The sequence below is a fragment of the Lithobates pipiens genome, unplaced genomic scaffold, assembly GCF_037356315.1.
Source record: "Lithobates pipiens isolate NorthernLeopardFrog02 unplaced genomic scaffold, aLitPip1_a1.2 Scaffold_13, whole genome shotgun sequence".
NCBI classification, from domain to species: domain Eukaryota; kingdom Metazoa; phylum Chordata; class Amphibia; order Anura; family Ranidae; genus Lithobates; species Lithobates pipiens.
The window spans coordinates 448,791,684-448,812,276 of NW_027507718.1; the positions used below are offsets into that span (position 1 = coordinate 448,791,684).

Here is a 20,593-nt window from a genome sequence, read left to right on the forward strand (position 1 = left end):
ACAGGGGGCGATGCGAGGCGACACGACTTGCCACGACTTGCCGCGACCTGCCGCGACCTCAGCGGCGACTTGCAAATGACTTCTGTATAGAAGTCAATGCAAGTCGCCCGAGGTCACCCAAAAGTAGTACAGGAACCTTTTTTCTAAGTCGGAGCGACTCGAGTCGCTCCTCTTAGAACGGTTCCGTAGTACAGAACGGGGGCGACTTGTCAGGTCGCGGCACGGCAAGTCGTGTCGCCTCGCGTCGCCCCCTGTGTGAACCGAGCCTAAAGCTGGCTATAAATAAGGCAGTGCAGTGCTAAATAAACAATATAAAATATATATAATAAAATCAGAAAAAAAACAATCCGTGCAGTCTTCTGTGATGAACTACAAATATTGCATGCAGGTGACTTCGTGGAAATATCAAAACCTCCACCAAAGTAGAAGATGGCCGCTCACCTGCAGACGAAGTCCCGCCCACATGGGACGTAACGTGGACGGACATGACGTCACCCGCAGCCATCGCAGATTCTTTGTATACACACTGTATCGCCTGGCACTTGGTTTAAGTGCTACTTTTGTATGTTTTATTCATTTTTAGTACCATTAAATTTTACATAAGCAGAGAGCACTATGCATTGTCTTTTATTTCCTTGATTTATGTGACTCTGGAGTGGACAGTGCTGATTAGTATATCCAATCGAGAGGGGGCTTTTCGAAGCTATGTGTGCTGATTTCACCATATGACACCCCAAAAAAAGAAAATTTGGGGTTGTGGAAACAAGTATTGGTGATAAAGCTTCAGTGGAAGGCGTAGCAGATCTTCTATAATCAAAGGGTCCACTGAGGTGAGCGGCCATCTTCTACTTTGGTGGAGGTTTTGATATTCCCACAAAGTCACCTGCATGCAATACTTGTAGTTCATCATGGAAGACTGCACAGATTGTTTTTTTTATTGTTTTATTATATATATATTTTATATTGTTTATTTAGTGCTGCACTGCCTTATTTATGATTTATCTCAGGGATTTGAATTTTTGACCCTTGGTGTTCAGCAGCTAATATTTTAGTGTTATTATTTTATTGCGCTAATTTGTTCTCTCTTTTGAGTAAAGCTGGCTATAGACTGTGTTTTTTTTTTTTCTGGTTCAGCCAGCAAAAAAAAAAAAAGTACAGATTCCTCCATCCATACAAATGAGGATGGGGTAATCTACCCCCGTCCACACATTGTATTCTGATCAGCTGCTGCAGCTGTTGATTTAGAAAAGTTTTACAATTTGTTCATTTCTGTTTAGACTGCAAGAAATAAAAAAGAAACACAAAGTGACAAAGTGTGCCTCTAGTAGGATCTCTGGAGTTTTTTGACAATCACTCAACCTTTGTGCGAAATTCCTTTGTAATTCATTATGCCACATGGAAACATTTGATTCTATAATATCCATTTACTTAAATTGTGTGCGACATACAGAAGCATATATCTTATATCAGGCGTAAGCTATGGTAAAACTACAAATCTCATCATGCCTCTGCCTCTGGGAGCCATGTTTGTGGCTGTCAGAGTCTTGCAATGCCTTATAGCAGTGGTCATCAATCCTGTCCTCAGGGCCCACTAACAGGCCAGGTTTGCAAGATAACTGAAATACATCACAGGTGATATCATTTGCTGCTCAGTGATTGCAGTATTCTAGTCTGCATCTCCCCAAGGTAATACATAAAACCTGGCCTGTTAGTGGGCCCTGAGGACAGGGTTCATGGCCACTGCCTTATAGGACTTGAGGTAGTTCCACAACAGCTGAAGTGCTGAGGTTTCTTACCCCGTCTTACACACTGCAGTATGGCCATGCATAGTCCTCTGATACAACTCTGAATAAGGTGTTCTTAAGAAAAAAAATGACCAGTCTCCAGTTTATCACTTGAATCACTGTTTGGGTTTAGGGCCAAGGAGTACTTTGATAGCATTTACCCATCACTGTTGTTGTGATATTAGAGTTCTTGACAAATCCCCCATGCCAAGCCTTGACTGACCACACTTCAACAAGCTACTGCATTGGAGCTATACTACTCAACATATACTATATTAAATGTTGTTTCCTACTTCCTGCTCCAAATAGCCTTCTGCCATGACATACATGAGAAGCAGCTGTAGAAACCCCACACATACGTTTTCACATATTCAACATATGCAGCCAAATTTGAAACACCACAATATGTTTGCTATGTGTTCCTGTTCACACAGTATGCCTTAAAAAAACAACATATTTCTAACCTTTTAGATGTTTCTGAGGAGGAGGAATCATGGCTGACTGAAAGTTTTTTTTTGCAATGTTAGAGTGAGCCTGTCCCAAATCTGTCCTCCCTAACATACAATGCACAAATCTAGTCTCTACACCTTTAACCTTTTGTTAGGTCATACTGTTCAAATGTAGTTATAATTGAAAATTAAGATTTTCCTGCACACTACAGACAGGGTTATTATTTGCAAACACCGATGCTCAGTCCCCAAGAATTTTACCTTGCTGCAGGTTCCAGAATAGAACATCTAAAAAAAAGTAAGCTGATATTATTATTTTTTTTATTTTGCTTTGTGAATGGGGATATGTACGGTAACAAATATAGAGTAGGTGTTTTCCTAATTTGGCTGCAAAACTGAAAATAACCTTTATATGTGTTTAGCATTTATGACGTAAATGATTTTATGTGCCTTTATTGTCCTGCACTCTAATAATAATAATATAGTAGCAGTTATAACAAAATCATTCTTCTTCATTACTCATGTTACTATATTTCAACAGTCTTGGAGTGGTCTGTGCTTTTGCTGCAAATCAGAATCTTACTAGCGAGATCCGAGGATCAAAGAAATTGGTGCAAAGCAACTTCAAGGACTTGAAAACCTTGCTAGTGGATACCCCCATGGTACTGTAATATAATTATACATGTTTTCAGTTGATCTAAGGGACAGTTGTTTATAACAGATTCTGACTTGGTGAAAGAAGGTAGAAAATAAGTGCACACATGCTTCTAGTTCCAATGTGTCCAGGCCGATTGTTAATAATGTCTAGAGTTGGCCGAACACTTCGAGCCAAGCAAAAGTTTGACAAACACTCAAATTTGCGGGGCGCTCGACGGATTGTCCGGCCGCCAAGCCACCACATTGCACTGCACATCACATTCTAAGCCCTGATTGGGCGAAGCTTTGTCAGGGCACAGTGAATAGCTGGTTGTTAGGGAGAGGCCAGGAAGCCGGCTGCTGCATCCTTAACAACGGATGAGTTATCAGCTGTCAATGGGCTTCCCTGCTGACAGCTGAATGAAAAAAAAAAACCATTGCCAGCAATAAAAAAAGGTGAAAAAAAAACGGCGTGGGGTCCCCCCAAAATCCATACCCTTATCCAGACATGCAGCCCAGCAGGTCAGCATGGGGGGGGGGGGGCGCTCGCTTGCACAGCCCTAGCCCCCATCCGCTCCTGAACCAGAAGAGGCCACATGCCTTCAACAATGTCCATGGATCTACATTGGGGGACCGTATAATTTAAAATTTTTAATGAAGGAATTGTCCTATTTATTTTTGACACTTTTATTGGATGAATGGGTAGGGGTGCAATGTACCCCATCCTCATTCACATAGGAAGGGACCGGGATCTGGGGGCCCCCTTGTTAAAGGGGGCTTCCAGATTCCGATAAGCCCCCTGCCTGCAGACCCTGACAACCACAGCCCAGGGTTGTCGGGAAGTGGGGACAAGGTGCTCCCCCATGTTGGGGGTATGCAGCCCGGTATGGTTCAGGAGGGGGGATGCTCTCTCGTCCCCCTCCTGACCTGCTGGGCTGCATTCTCAGATAAGAGTCTAGTATGGATTTTGGGGGGACCTTATGCCGTTTAAAACATTTTTTTTTTACGTGAGGTTCCCCTTGAAATCCATACTAGACCCAAATGGATTAAACATTTTTGTATTGCCTGCAATTTTAATGTAATTTAGTTTTCTTCATAAATGTCAGTTTTGCTGCAGCAGGTTCTATACATGGTACAAATGTGCTACTTTGCAGGCAGGCTAAGGGGACCCCCTAGGCACTATATTTAAGGGCATTTTTTATTTGTATTGTTTAACTTTAAGCATCATTAAAATCACAGCTCCTATAAAAATGATCTTTTTAATACCTTAGTAAAACTGTGAAATACCACAATCTTAGTAGTGATAATATATTGTAGAGATAAATTGTTTGGAAAATATAGGGGGTGCCATGGTACCATCATCGGAGTGTGAAAAGCATCATTCTATTTAAATCCTAGTCATAGATGATACACAATTGCAAGTCTTGAAATCACCAGCAGGTGTCACTGACATTTAACTTTTGTTGAATATACAGTACTTGAGTCCACACTTTTCACAATGTTTCATGTTACTGTATGGGAGGGGGGCACAAATGCGGCTTTTTGTTTTATATACTTTTGTAACTACTGTGCGAGTATAGTGAGTAATCTCACGTAGGCACTTAAAATATTATTTTAAATTAAAGTTGCTATAAAAGAAACATTGAGACTGTCATTATTACTCTTTGTAAAAATCCTAGTTGTCTTGCTGCCATACTGATCCTTTTGCTCCAGTACTTGAAGTCACTAACACAAATCAAGTGTGTAAATGAAGGCTTCTATCTATCAATCAATCTTTTTTTTTTTTTTTTTGACTGTTCCAATATCCATGGTGAGATCAGTGACTCAGAATGTATTTGGACCAAGTAAGCTAGTAATGGCGAATCTTGGCACCCCCAGATGTTTTGGTACTACATTTCCCATGACGCTCATGTACTCTGCAGTGTGATTGGGCATCATGGGAGATGTAGTTCCAAAACATCTGATGTGCCAAGGTTCGCTATCACTGAAGTAAGCAGTATAACAGCTAGGATACTAGCCTTTTCAGGGGGATCAATAATGACAAGCGCCATGCAGTATTTAGAGTATACACACATCATTCTTACTAAAAGTACAATAAAGAGCCAGAAACTTCTTCTAGTTTGCCTGAAATTGAAAGGAATATCTACAGCCAAAACATTTTTTTTTTTTTTTTTCGTTTTTGATTGGGTAGCAAAAGGTTAAAATGGCAGTATCCCATTGGAGAGATCTACTAAACTCCCTCTCTCTCAGAACATGAAGTAAGAGGAAATCCCTTTAAATAGAGAGTAAGTCACTTCTTACATAGTTGTCAATTAAATAGCCACCAAGATTTTCCCTCTGTTTCTGTTCTGGTGACAACTGTAAAATTCTGGATTTCCCATCACTTTTTGTCCAGATCACAGCAGTCATAGGATAAATGGAAAAGCTGAATCCCCCCAGCGGGGACTCAGACAGCAGTCTAAAAGGGGTTCGAACTCTAGACCAGAGATTCTCAACCAGGGTTCCAGGGAACCCTAGGGTTCCTCCAGAGGTTGCTAGGGGTTCCTTCAGCATTGGCAAATTTCTGCCTCTCAGATAAGTTCCCACTGACACCATTGATCTTTTTAACTATCTGTAAGGAGGTATTTCTTCCCAAGGACCACAAGTGTAAGGAGCATTCTTCCCAATGACCATCACACTAATGTATCATGAGTTGTAGATTTCTAATTGTTAACAGGGGTTCCCTGAGATCGGAGAACTATTTCAAGGGTTCCTCTGTGTTGAAAAGGTTGAGAATGGCTGCTCTAGACCATCCAAGCCATATACTGTATATTGGCTTAACTCCTTCATTACTAATTTTGAATATTTGTATATATAATTTGAAAAAAACTTTGTGTTGTGGTCCCCAAAATTTAGTAAAGCAACAGCTCTGTTACCAACTTTAGACTTTTAATGAAATTAAGAAAATGTATTAGATTTCATTGTTATTTGGTGAATTGATTTGTGTAGACCTTGTGTCCTGTTGAGATTTTAAACTCTTCCACACTTGGTAATGCAGCCACTTATACTTTGGTTTCATGAATGTGTACATACAAAATATTACCAAAAGTATTGGGATGCCTGCCTTTACACGCACATTATCTTTAATGGTATCCCGGTCATAGTCCGTAGGATTCTATATTGAGTTGGCCCACCCTTTGCAGCTATAACAGCTTCAACTCTTCTGCCTTCCCAGAAGAGTTGAAGCTGTTATAGCTGCAAAGGGTGGGCCAACTCAATATTGAACCCTATGGACTAAGACTGGGATGCCATTAAAGTTCATGTGCGTGTAAAGGCAGGCGCCCCATTAATTTGGTAATATAGTGTATGATATGGAAAATTAAACCCTAAAAATGAATAATTTTTTTTTTTTTTTCTATTTTGGTATTAATTGTATTTGTTTTCCAAAGCTAACAATTATGATTTTTTTTTTCAGCAAATTGACTATTTATTGACAAAGTTCAATATAACCAAGGAGAAAGCGCTATCAGAGCTCAATAGTAAGTAAAGTTTATTGATGTTATCTTGATTTTCTTTGCTATTAAAAATGAACTCCAAATGAACTCCAAAACTAAAATGTAGAATATTACTATCAGGAGCCTTGAAGCCACCCAATGTGATCAGTAAAAGGAGAGATATAAATTTATTTAAAAAAATATTGTATTGCTGTTGCGCCTTCCCCTTCTGTTATAGTCGGACTACCAGGTTGATAAACATTTACTCTTAAATAGCACCTGTACTGAGAGAAGCATTCAGGCAGCTGCTGATGAGACCTGACTGTCTGGCTATATCTTTTAAGCGGAAGTAAACCCATCGATTTAACCGTTTAAAAAATCAGCAATGCCTCGTATACCGGATCGGATTTTCTGACAACAAATGTTGGATGTGATCTTGTTGTGTGTATGCTCCATCGAACATTTGTTGTCAGACTTTCCGACAACATATGTTGGCTAGCAAGTTCTCAAATTTTCCACCAACAAAACTTTGTTGCCGGAATTTCCGATCGTGTGTACACAAGTCCGACGCACAAAAGTTCACGCATGGTCGGAATCAAGCAGAAGGAGCCGCATTGGCTATTGAACTGCCTTTTTCTCGGCTTGTCATACGTGTTGTACGTCACCACGTTTCCAATGTTCGTAATTGTTGGACAACATTTGTGTGCCCGTGTGTATGCAAGACAAGTTGGAGCCAACAACCTTCAAACAAAATTCCATGGTTTGGTTGTTGGAAAGTCCGATCATGTGTACGGAGCATTACATTTCCGGCATGTGCCAGGAATGTAACTGTCACATTGGTGGTGCTCTCAACCAAACTGTCAAACCATCCAATGGCTGATGATATAACTGATCACATGTGCAGTATCATGGCAGTTGAAGATTAAACAAGGTGGCAGCTCCCTTGGCTGAAAACGATAGGAGGGTTTACTTCCACTTTAACTAATATGAGTAATTGTCCTGGAACAATCATTGTAAAGTTAAGCTACATGTCTCTTCCCTTCAAGGATGGAACTTGGCAGCCCAAATTGAACCATTAGCCTTATATTTTTTGTGTTTCTGTTATTTTTTGGTCCAGATTTGAGATTTTCAAATTTTTTTTAGCCCAAAAGAAGCCGGAATCATAAACCCCCAAAATGATTTGGATACCCTTGAAAATGTAGTGTAGCGTTTATTATTCAAAAACTTGGCAAAGGCTCTAACCTTTCACTCTATTCAAAATGTAATAAAAAGTTATTTTTCAATCACTAAATCATCAAGGTGTTTTGTTCCACACTAAATGGCCATTCACATTACAATGCAGTGCGCTGCAGCTCACGTGTTCTCATCATGCATGATACGAGAAGGGCTAAGTTAGAAAGCCATATAAAAATGAATGGGCTACAATGTACCTCAGTGCCTTTAATCTTGATGTGGTAAAAGGCATGGTGCATTGTGCTGAACTGTGATGCATTGCAACAGACATGTTTTGGAGGTGTAGCAAGGTCCCAGGCCTCCTTTAGTCTAGAGAACCTCCAGAGCCTGGGACAGCTGACATCCTTCTGTATAGAGTGGGTTGCAAGGCATAGTGGGTGTAATGTGAGGTAGATTCATGGCGCCAGACACTTTTTGAGTGCAAATAGATTTATTTTCTCTTGAACAGAATGGTGGGAGAGAGGGTTTAGGGCCAGGACACCCTTGAATAGTTGCAATTTCAATTGGCAGACTCAGAGACTTCTACAGGTAGATAGCCATGCAGGGAAAGGCATCCAACAAGACACCACATCTGCATGTGCAGAAGCGCTGTCTCCTATTGCAGCAGTCTTAGAACAGTTCCTAACACAAATTGTAACAAATTCCTTTACTTTTATGCAGTCACTTCTCGTAGATTCTCAGCCCACTGAGCTCCCAGTCTCTCTCACTAGACTTGCTAATTCATGGCCACTGAATCTTGTGAGCTCTTCTAATCTTCTTACTTAGTATCTTCCTCAAGCGTCACCCCGCTTCCCTGCTGGGTCCCTGGCTTGGCACTCCAGATACTCCTCAAGCGTCACCCCACTGGCTAGGTCCCTGGCTTGGCACCTGCTGAAGTTTCCCAAATCATTATCTTCCCCGGTTGGTGAGAATACTGGTAACAAGATGGTTGGACCCTTGGTGGCGACAGCTTCCCCTTTACCTTCGACCACGACAGGTTCTCTGGCCGGCAGAACTGTCACTTCTGGTTGGACTGCAAGCCACAATCCCAACCCTACACTGCTCTCTTGCTTTTGGATAGGCCCTCACACAGCCTAACAGCCAGATGTGCCCCGGATATGCTCAAACTCTGGCCTAGAAGCCCGGCCAGCACAACACACATCCACCCAGAAAGCCGTCCAGGTAGCACAGAACAGTGATCACCTGACTTCACCCAAATATATAGGTTCTCCCAGCAGGCTAAGGGGCCAAGAAAACCCCTGCCCATTGGCTGAGACACCCCAGATACTCCTAATATGTCCTTGCATCACCCTTATCTTATCCAATGTCACCATACCCAGCCACCCAGTGACAGAAGAGAGAAGTGCAGCATTTCCAGACTTATGGTGAAATCAATTGATCCCTAACAATTGGCCAAGGGAACGATACCTTGCAGGTAAATGTAGGAGCAACCCTACCTAGTCATCAGGCTGCTACAGAGGTGTTTTGGGGTGTCAATCACAATGAATGGCATTGCAGCAAACCAACACACTGACATGCATTACCTCAATGCAAAAAGTGTGAATAGACCCTTAGGCTAGGTTCACACTTCTGTGGGAATGTGTGCAATTAGAACATATTTTCCAAACCCAAAGGCAAAATGCATTGCGTTTTAGAAAAAGCATTGGCATGCCATTAATTCTTAATGGCATTCCATGTATCTGAAAATGCAGCACATTTTCAGGTGCATGAAACAGCATGGTGCAAAATCCCCATACAGTTTTAGTGCAGTTACCATTTTAAAAAGGCGCAAGAACGTTTTTTCCTGTGCTTTTTGTGATTTTACTTTGCTTTTTTGTTTTCTTGTAGCAAATTAGTTGTTGGGCAGATTAAACAATGTTAAACATTTTCTTGTTAAAAAACAAAAACAAAAAAACAATGCCAAATGTAAATTGTGGCAAAATGATGATAAAAACTCAGTAAAAATGCACTGTTTGCCCCCCCCCCCCCCACACACACACACATACACACACACATACACACACACACACACACACACACAAAATTACCACCAGCTGCTGCTGTTATTAAGCCAAAAAAGCAAACCCTTTCCAAAAATGCATTGATGTGAATGTGTTCCATAGGAACCCATGTTAAAAATAGTGTCCTGCGTTTCTGTAATAAAGCATGAAAAAAAGGCATTGGTGTGAATGGAGCCTTAGAGAACGTCCCTTTAAAGTATATGTGAAACCTCGCCTTGTACAACAACCTATTCAGTTTAAAATGGAAATGGAAGGCAAACCATTTGTGTATAGATATAAAAATACATTATGAATACAGTTCCCCCCCCCCTTTTTTCTCAAATCGCCTTTCAGGACAACCCCGGAGAGAGTGTAGCTCCACCTTGTAATCAGGAAACACATGCCCACTTTAAAAACACCTCCTCTTCCTCCATGGCTTCAGTTATTGTGTTTCCTCCTTGGAGGAAGCATGTGCCTGAACCAGGGAGAGCTACACTCTCTGTAGGGGAGTAAGGCTTACCTTTCGTTGCAGGTTGTTTCTCTTTGACCCCCAGCAGCATCTCCACGGGGAGAGGACTCCTGGAGCTCCTGGTCCCGCCATCTCACGGGAGTAAGGACCCTCGGAGTGCCGGCGTCGGGTGCCCGGTGTCCGCTTGGTAGCGCAGGGAGGGAGGGCTCTGTTGCTGGCGGAGGCCGCTGCAGGTCAGCGGCATGGCTCCGTTTTCGGCGCCGGGTCCCGGGCGGCGACGGCGTCGTTCACAGTGACGCGCGGGCGCTCTGAGGGGGCGTGGCGCCGTGGTTCAAGCGCCTGGAACGCAGGGGTCATGGGGCGGGTGAGGTGACCGTGTGCTTCCGCTTCCGGCCGGCCTTGATGACGGAAAATTGAAAATGAGAGCTGTTTGTAAAATAGCTGCCTCACTCAAACGATGGAAGAGTGCAAGCCAGCTATGGCGGAGACAGGCGCCCCCAGCACCGGTCCAGCCCAGGTACGTAAGGTGCACTGGCACCCTCTGCTTTACTGTGGGCTATGTCTTTGTCTGTTCCCCCCTCTTGGGGGCCTGTCGCTGCAGGTCAGAGGTGGACTTCGCTCTGACCTTTTGCAGCCTAGTTCTGGGGTCTCACTAGTGGTCTGTTTGGTGGTGGGTCTCTGCACTGGCTTGGTGTTAAGCAACTGGTTGTTGAGAGCTTTTAGTGAGTTAAACCTGTATGTCGTTTCAGGAAAAATCACTAGGAAAAGCTAGACCAGGTCAGAGAAAATGTCCTTCTTGCAAAACCCCCCTCAGAGATTCATGGCAGAAGGCAATGTGCAGAAATTGTATCAGAGAATTGGTGGAAGAGGAAACATCTCAACAATATAAGGATTTGTTTTCTTCGGTTAAAGAGCTGACAAACTCCTTGAGTTCAGTCAGGTCCATCCTGATACAAAACCCTCCCGCACAGACCGAGCCTCAGAACTTACCGCCCAGCCCCAGGGCGTCGTCATCCAGACAGGTGGAAACTGAAGAGTCTGGAGACGAAGGGGGTAGTACTCTCATCTCCTTCAGGGATTCTGAGGAGGAGGAAGAGGAAGAAGATAGCAGGGGCTCCAAATTCAAGCTATCACTAGAGGAAGTAGATGATATTCTAAAAGCAATCTACACTACTCTAGAAATTCAAGAAGAAAAAGTACAACTGTCAGTTCATGACAAAATGTACCAGGGGTTGGACGAAACAAAACGGCGAGTTTTTCCTGTCCACAGGGTCCTCTCAGATTCAGTGAGAAAGGAATGGAAGGACCCAGAAAAAGCCCCTTTCTTCTCTAAAGCTCTCAAGAGAAGGTTTCCCTTCGAAGATAAGGACTCAGAGGTTTGGAACAAGAAACCCAGAGTCGATGCAGCTTTCTCGCAGGTATCCAGACGAACGGATCTAGCCTTTGAGGATATGGGGATCCTTAAAGACCCAATGGACAAAAAAGCTGACTCCATCCTTAAAAAAGCTTGGGATGCTGCGTCAGTCAGTCTAAAACCAGCAATGGCAGCTACGGTGGTGGCCAGGAATCTGGAATGTTGGGTAGAGAAGCTGAAGAGCCATATTGAGGCGGGGACACCCCGCAAGGATCTCTTAGAGTCCTTTCCACTGATCCTGAATGCAGTCAAATACATGGCGGATGCATCAGCAGAATCGGTTAAACTGGCCGCTAGGTCTTCGGCTCTTGTAAATTCAGCCAGGAGAGCAGTTTGGCTGAAAACTTGGTCTGGGGACACTGCTTCTAAGGTCAAGCTGTGTGGTCTTCCCTTCTCGGGTGACTTGCTCTTTGGTCCCGATTTAGAGTCTGTGCTGGATAGAACAGCCGATAAAAAGAAGGCTTTTCCAGTTAAGAAAAAGCAGATTGCCAAAAAGAATTTTCGTGCTTTTCAGCAGTCCCATAAAAAAGACCAGGAGCGCAAGAGCAGATGGGGTTCACAGAAGGGCAAAGGCAGGGGTGGAGTCCTCTTTAGATCTCCCCCAGAGCAGTCCTCTAAGAACAAGTGACAATATCTCCCCAGTGGGGGGGAGACTGTCAGCTTTTCGCGAACAATGGGACAGGCTGTCTCCAAATCTGTTCGTGAAGAGCGTTGTCGATCAGGGGTACAGGTTGGAGTTTTCAGAACCACCCCCGAGCAGGTTTTATGTGACAACATTGCCAAGGGATCAGGAGAAGGCCTCTGCAATGAAGCTGTTGTTACAGGAGCTGATACAGCAAGAGGTTCTGATCCAAGTCCCAGTAAACCAGCAGGGCGGGGGTTTTTATTCACATATTTTTCTGGTGAAAAAACCCTCAGGGAAGTACCGTCTAATCCTGAATCTGAAATTCCTGAACAGGTTCATTCGGTACAAACATTTCAGGATGGATACAATTTTCTCCATCACAAAGCTGTTGACCCCAGAATGCTTCATGGCATCCCTGGACCTAAGGGATGCCTACCTTCATATACCAATTCATCAGGCATCGCAGCAGTTCCTGCGCCTGGCATTGAAGGTGGGGAGTTCGGTATGGCACCTCCAATTCAGGGCTCTGCCGTTCGGACTCTCGTCCTCTCCCAGGGTCTTTACGAAGATTATGGCAGAGGCCTTGGAGCCCCTGAAATTGAAGGGGATTCCAGTCGTTCCTTATCTGGACGACCTTTTGTTTTTTGCAGACTCCAGGGAGCAGGTCCTAGTCAATCTCCAGAGGGCCCAGTCTCACCTCGAGGGCCTGGGATGGCTTCTAAACCTAGAGAAGTCAATCCTGACCCCCTCACAGGAAATGAAATTTCTGGGGTATACATTCAATTCGATTCTCCAGAAAGTTTTCCTGCCGTTGGAAAAACTGGAAAAGTTACAGCTAGCTGTACAGCGGATACAGAGCAACCAGACAGTCTCAGTCAGGATGGCTATGGCAGTTCTGGGCCTGCTTACGGCAGCAATCCCGGCTGTTCAGTGGGCCAGGTTCCATTCCAGACCCCTTCAGAGGGAGGTTCTGTCAGGCTGGTCCCATCAGGATCCTTTGGAAAGACAGCTAAAAATTTCGTCAAAGACGAAAAGAGCTCTTTGGTGGTGGAGAGACCAGGCAAACCTCTCAAGGGGCCTGGTGTGGACCTTTCCTGTGGACAAGCGCCTTACTACAGACGCAAGTGCCTGGGGCTGGGGAGCCCATCTGGATGGTCAGACATCTCAGGGGGTCTGGTCCAAACAGGAAGCTCAAAGATCATCCAACTGGAGGGAGTTGAAGGCGATCTTTCTGGGTTTAGTGGCATTTCAGCAGAGTTTGAGAGGCCACCATGTCCAGGTGTTGTCAGACAACACAACAGCGGTTACCTACATTATGAAGCAAGGGGGAACCAGAAGCAGGAGCTTGATGGAGCTGGCCAATCTGTTGTTAGCCTGGGCAGAACAGAACACAGCCTCACTATCGGCAGTGCATCTGAAGGGCTCTCAGAATTTGTTTGCGGACCTCCTAAGCAGGCGCAAATTGCTAGAGGCAGAATGGAGTCTGAATCAGGAAGTGTTCCTGATGATCTCCGAGGCCTGGGGGGTTCCACAGGTAGACCTTTTTGCCAGCCAGCAGAACTCAAAGGTGGGCAGATTTTTTTCTCTTCACCGAGGAGATGCAGCAATAGGGTTGGATGCATTCGCTCACCCCTGGCATTACCAGCTGTGCTATGCCTTTCCCCCCTTTCCTCTAATTCCACTAGTACTGAGGAAATTCAGGGAAGAAAGGACAGACTTAATACTAGTCACTCCTTTTTGGCCAAAAAGGCCTTGGTTCGCGGTTCTTCGAAACCTAGCCTCGAAGCCCCCATGGAGGTTACCACTCAGAAAAGATCTGTTATCCCAGGGGACAGTAAGACATCCAGAGGTGGAACTCCTACAGCTAACCGCCTGGTTTCTGAGGAAGACCTATTAAAAGCCAAAGGTCTCTCAGATAAAGTAGTAAAGACCCTGCTGTCTAGTAGGAAGGCAGTTACACAGGCAATTTACATGAAGGTCTGGAAAAAGTTCAACTCCTGGTGCAGTTCTAGAGAACTCAAGGTCAAGAGCACGGTGTCCATCTTGGAGTTTCTCCATGAAGGAATGGAGAAGGGTCTTGCAGCCAGTACCCTGAAGACTCAGGTGGCTGCCTTATCAGTTTTCTTTGAAAAGACTTTATCTAAAGAAACTTTAATTTCTAGATTTTTTAGGGCTCTTGCTCGAAATAGACCAGTAGCCCTTAAAGACTTTCCCAGTTGGGATTTGTCTACAGTTTTACAGGGTCTCTCGGGAGCACCGTTTGAACCCTTACAGGAAGCTTCTTTACAGAAGGTGGTTTTAAAAACAATCTTTTTGGTGGCCATCACCTCGGCCAGGAGAGTCAGCGAGCTCCAAGCTCTAGCTATTACAGAACCCTTCCTTAGAATTTATCAGGACAGGGTGGTACTGAGGACGGATCCAGCATTCCTACCGAAAGTATCCTTAACTTTCCATCGATCGCAGGAAATAGTGTTACCTACATTCTCTGCAACCCCAGCAAATGCAGGAGAGGAAGTTTTTCACACATTGGATGTGAGAAGGTGTCTATTACAGTTTCTGAAAGTTACTAAAGATTTTAGAAAATCAAACGCCCTCTTCGTGATATTTTCTGGATCACGCAAGGGGGAGAAAGCTTCTAAAAGTACGCTGGGTAGGTGGCTTAAGTTGGCTATAACAGAAGCCTATAAAGCAAAAGGAGAAATACCTCCCTCAGGTATTGCTGCCCACTCTACTAGATCCACGGCAGTTTCCTGGGCTGAAAGGGCCGGTGCAACGCCTGAACAAATCTGCAAGGCTGCCACTTGGTCCAGTTATTCGACATTTATTACCGGTTAGATCTACTGTCTGCAGCAGATCAGGCCTTCGGCAGGAAGGTACTGCAGGCAGTAGTCCCGCCCTAGGGTAAGTTTCTCGGTTATCCTCTCCGGGGTTGTCCTGAAAGGCGATTTGAGAAAGACTAAGTTAGACTTACCGGTGACGGTATTTCTAAGAGCCTTTCAGGACAACCGTTACTTCCCTCCCTAGGTTATGCTTAGTAAATGTATTAAGTTCTACCATGGTGTTGTGCTTTCTGTGCTTTGTTTTCCAGCGTCGGAAGGCCACAATAACTGAAGCCATGGAGGAAGAGGAGGTGTTTTTAAAGTGGGCATGTGTTTCCTGATTACAAGGTGGAGCTACACTCTCTCCGGGGTTGTCCTGAAAGGCTCTTAGAAATACCGTCACCGGTAAGTCTAACTTAGTCTTTTTCCCCCCAACGTTCACATAAGCTCTATTCTTGGCTGCATAAGGAACTCAGAGAGAGCTGGGGGAGGAGAAACAGTAGCACACTAGTCTTCCTAGAGAATGGCTGTGCAGGTCAAGGCTGATCATTTGACGAGAGCAGGCTGAGTTTCCAGCATAGCTAGAAAACTGACCGGGCTGTGCTCTCCTGCCTAGTGTAGTTAGTTTTAAATAGGAAAGCAGTGGGACTGGCAGGAACACCAGGGATTTCACACAAAAGAAGCAATGCAAAGAGAACATGATATTTTCTCATACAAGTACATGGTACAGCAGGTACTTTTCAGGAATATGAAATGTTGGGTTTGCATATTCTTTAATGCTGCATTCACAGACTGTGTTTTCACTGAATCCAATTTGCATGACATGTAAGTGTTACCGGCTCTCAATGGAGCCAGTTCACACAGGTCCGGGGTGGCCGCGATGTGGATTGCAAAAGGGTCCTGTGTGTATTTGGGTGTGATTCAGGTGCTAATTCAGGCAAAAATATGGACCTGGACCGGTGAACAGAAACACACCGGACCCCAGGCATGAACCTGCAGCTGCAAATATGTGAACCCAGCCTAAATTTTGTGCTTCTGCATGGATTATAACATTCACCAATAAAAAATGCCCGCATTATTGTACATTTCTGTAAGCTTTGCTGTTATTTTCATACTATCTTTGTACTTATTTGATCTTCGACTGAGACCTGTATGATAAAGTTTGCTGACCACGCAGTGTATTAATAACGATCAGCTTATATATAAATCTTTTCTCTCCAGATGTTGGGCCATTATTGGGAGAGCGCGTGCATGAGCAGCTTGGGAAGGAAGTACGGCCGGCTTTTGATTCTGTTCTTAACATGGCAGGAGGTACATTTCATCTTTAATCTATCTCCCTTTACAGTTTTCTTAGGTTGTGGCATTTGTCATGCTTTTCCATCCCTCGCTCATTTCTCAATTACAAATTCCTGACGCACAATATTCAGAGCTGAGTGAATAGGGAATTGAGCTTTTATTCCTGCTGACTCTTCTAACCTGATAAAAATGAAATGAAGTCTTCACTCCCCAGTGATACGGGTAAAGACGTAACTTTGTGTAAGCAGCGTGACTCATAGGCCATACTGTGCTGTATCAGTGAAGTTAACTCACATCATTCTTTTGTGTGTGTATAGGCGGATGTCGTTTTTAATGAGCACACCTGAAACCACAAAGATTTCCATTTATAGAATGTCATACTGAGCAAACTTTTGAAGAACCTGGCAGTCACAACTCAAGTTTTGTTGAATGGAATTCTTCTCTTTTCATTCTCTTCTGAGTAAAATAAACAAAAAAATTGTATAGGACAGGGATATGCAATTAGCGGACCTCCAGCTTTTGCAGAACTACAAGTCCCATCATGCCTGGTATAGGAGGTATAGGAATAAAATAGATCCAAGGTTAATGTAATATCAAAAGTTGTGTTCAATCTTTGCATGTAAACCGTTTTCATAAAATAAAAAAAAATAAAAAATACCTGACCCAGCCAGGCAATTGATTGTTCGGGCACTTTCACACCATAATTGCTTAAGCATTTAGGTTTTTTTTAAAAAAAGTCCATTCCTCCCAACATTTTCAGTCGGGAATGAGGGACACCTACTAACAAACGTATGTAGGCATAGGACATGCCCCCTGCCAGGCCCCTTAAAGGAGAATTAACCCAAAAAAATGTAATTTAAATCCACAAGGACTTTTTTTTACCATTACTATTCCTTTATATTGGCTTTTAAAATGTACAAATGCAGCAATTTAGAAATTGGATGAAAGGTTTAGCACTGGTGAACACTTTTTGAAAGATTAAAAAGTGCATTTTATATACAACTATATAGATCAGACCAAAATGAGGGACAAATGAGGGGGAAAGAGGGACAGAGGGACGTTGTTCCAAATCAGTGACAGTTCCTTGAAATCAGGGACAGTTGCAAGTCCATCTAGTTCAACCATGAAGGTCATTGTGCAGACACTTTGGGTTTGATTTACTAAAACTGGACAGGCAAAATCTAGTGCAGCTCTGCACAGGAACCAATCAGCTTCCAGGTTTTTTCTCTGTAGCACTTACCCCCCCCCCCCCCCCCCGAAGGAGCGGCTGAATTTTTCTGGGTCTATCGATTACCTCCACCAGCTCGTACTCGTTGTCCTTGTCTAGGGGTTCCCAGGGTTGATAACCCAGTAACTGTAGAGACAAACACTTGAATTCCTTGTCAGGATTTTTATTTTGCATGAAACAGTTGAACAAACTCAGTCTCTAAGTTGGGAATAGAGGGTATCAGGATAAAATTTAGCTCAGGTGCTTGGAACTGCTGACTTCAATAAAAGTCTCTCTCTGTACATAATCCAAGGAATAGCCACTCGCAACTGGATTCTTTAACTGTTGGATAAATCCTTGAGTTTGGGTTTAGCAGCCAACAGGTAATTCTAGCTTTGCAAAGTCTCTCACACAGACTTGGTTGTAACCGGAAGGATAGAAGTAGGAACTTTTCTTACTGTACCAGAATCTTTCAGCCGGTCCGGTGATACCGTAAGAATTGTGGATTCAATCAATGTCCATGGCAGCTCAGCTTCCAGGCTCTTAATGAGCAGCCAGCCTTGTGCGAGGCTCTCTTACTGAAGAGTCCTCCCCTGGACGCGTGTAGAGTTGCTGGGCCTCTCCAAACCCGAGACTGCAGCGGAACGGCTTTGAATCCTCCTTCCAGTTACTGCACTTCGGACTAGCCAGTTCTCGGAAACAGATGGATCCACACCCCAGGCCATGAGGGCCCCGGGGGCTGGTCAGGAGGACCAGGACCATGGTGTCAGCAACAACTTCTGGACCGGAACCCCACAAACCATGTTACTTCAGCACCTTAAGTACCCTCTCCCGGAATACAGAGCGAGACAAACTCCCACTGATTGGTACCTAATGCGTCCAACCAAACTGTGTTCTAAGGCCTCTCACAGGTGCGAACCCCACCTATGATCAGGCAGAACCTTGATACAGCCCAGCCAAACTGATGCAAAAGCACAATTTAACACAACCCCAAAACGTAACTATAGTTTTGGGCAAAAACTAAATTTACGAACATAGCGCATACTCATTAGGAGTACCGGCGCTACATTTTTTTAAAAGTTTAAAGTGTTACTAAACCCACAACAGTAAAATCTGTATGTGTATACAGATTTGTATCTGTATAAAATCTTGTATATGCAGTAAAGCATGCTTGTTATACTCACTGTGGAACCTAAGGGGTTTGATCCTGTCTTCTCTGATCCTTCTTCCACTGGCTCCAATATATTTCCTAATATTTACAGAGCCTGGGGACACATTGCACATGCTCAGTTTGGTGTATATTGCATGTATTGTATTTTTTCTTGGTTGAGTGCATGTGATCAGCACATGGCCAATCAGCACTGTTCATACAGAGGGTCAAGGATCCTACAGCCTCATAGGACAATTGTGGGAGAGTGAAAACTCCTCCTTCAAGCTTTAAAGTGGTTGTACCCCCCCATGCGTAGGTTGTACTATAATAAGACTATAATAAGGCTTACCTATAGGTACTGTAAATATCTCCTAAACACGCACCGTTTAGGAGATATTTACCTTGTAGTGTGCCAATGATGTCATCAGCACATGCTCTGTGAAGAAACAGCCCTCCAAGCTGTTTCTTCACTAGCAAGTGCCGTGACTGATGGCTTCTGCCCCTGGCCAGTCACAGAGCTGGTGTCCATGGCCCCCCCGGAAGGAAGAGGGGCAAAGATGGATGCGACCACCAGTGGGGACTGCGTGGGCTTTGATTACAGGTAAGTAGCACATAATGGGATAGCCTATTATGCTTTTACTTTGCAGAGGAAAAAGAGGAAGTAAAACCCATCAGGATTTACATCCTCTTTACCTGGTCACTGATAGAAGTCACAAGACTGCTATATACTGCTGATGAGAAAAGGTATTTAGCAGTTTATATTTACTAAAATAATTTCATTTCCATGTTCTGTATACTGTGGGAGAACAGATATAGTGAATGCAGGGTCCTGGGTTTAGTAACGCTTTAATTACAAACATTGAAATTAAAAGCTGATTGGCTACTATGCACAGCTGCACTACATTTTGCACTCTCCGGTTTGAGTAAATTAACCCCTTCCTATTATGGGTGACAACTATCTCCCAATTTTATTCAAAGTGTCAGTGCTCCTCTGGTGAAGACTACTCTGATACATGTTTTTTACAAAGCCACACTGGTTGTGGAGTTTATTACCCCTCTGAAAAGAAGTCCAGAGTGAGCAATTGAACAGTGGTTTTCAGGCATTTAGGCGGCGATACTGCCACCTTCTGAATGCCTTTTTTGTTCTTTCTGATTCCATGATTGTGCCACCGCATGGTCACTGGGCATGTTTGGTAAGTGGCACCACCTGCCAAACATGGCATGCTGAGTTCAATTTGAGTCAACATGTATGAAAATCAGTGGGTTACTATGTTATTTTGTAGGTAGGAAATTGGGGGGGGGGGGGGGCAGTAAAAATGCATATTTACTACCTGTTTTTACTTCCCCTTTCTTGCCCGTGCAAACCCAACCTAACAGAAAACCAGTCCTGAGAAATGAGCAGCTGTACATGTAGACGGGGGGTGGGTGAAAAGCGCTGGAGGAGATCAACAGCACAGATGCAAAAAAAAAGCAGGAACACTGTTCTTTATCTCCTCCTGTTCAATGCGGAGTAATACCAACTACACTTCACCTCCTATCCTGGCTAGCGGTCTCCAGAGTGTAAAGAAGGTCCCCAGCGGCAGGAAAGAAGAGAACTTCAGGTCAGTGTGAAGCAATACACTGAGCATAATAGTATAGGGCTGCTTTCACACTGACGTGGTGTAGTTTACCCACACTGCGGGTGCAGCACAGTGTACCTGCAGCTTTTCTGTGGGTTTTCTGTGCTTAGCCATATACGTTTATTATATCTATTAAGTTTGGTGCACTTTCTGAATGCAGGAGTTTTGGTGTGCTTTCAGAAAGTATAATAGAAGTCTATGGCCAAGCGCAGCTAACCCAGGAAAAATGCTGATACACTGTGCTGCCCCCGCCGTATAGGTAAACTGCAGCACATCAGTGTGAATGTAGCCTTAAAGGGGGCTCAGAACAGTAAGGATTCATTTACATTTGGTTTGTGGGTTTGTAAAACCCCATAGTTAAGATGTGTTTTTACCACCCCTGCCCCAGCCGCACCTCTTTTAGCTGCAGTGGCCAGGGGTGTACGCATGTTGCAGCCAAA

The 20,593-nt window shown here is 43.9% G+C and overlaps 1 protein-coding gene across 14 annotated transcripts in view; it reads left to right on the forward strand.

Annotated features, from left to right (window-relative positions):
• The window catches only part of PROM1 (prominin 1), a 377,121-nt gene that overhangs the window by 195,511 nt on the left and 161,017 nt on the right, over window positions 1-20,593 (forward strand). For all 14 annotated transcript variants that reach the window (XR_013272366.1, XR_013272373.1, XR_013272375.1 and 11 more), the window contains 3 exons: window positions 2,775-2,895; window positions 6,324-6,387; window positions 16,103-16,192. Coding sequence is in view for 4 of the 14 variants with exons in the window: in XM_077477743.1 (XP_077333869.1) it covers window positions 2,775-2,895; window positions 6,324-6,387; window positions 16,103-16,192 (275 nt within the window). In the remaining 10 variants the exon portion in view is untranslated. The remainder of the gene's footprint in view (window positions 1-2,774; window positions 2,896-6,323; window positions 6,388-16,102; window positions 16,193-20,593) is intronic.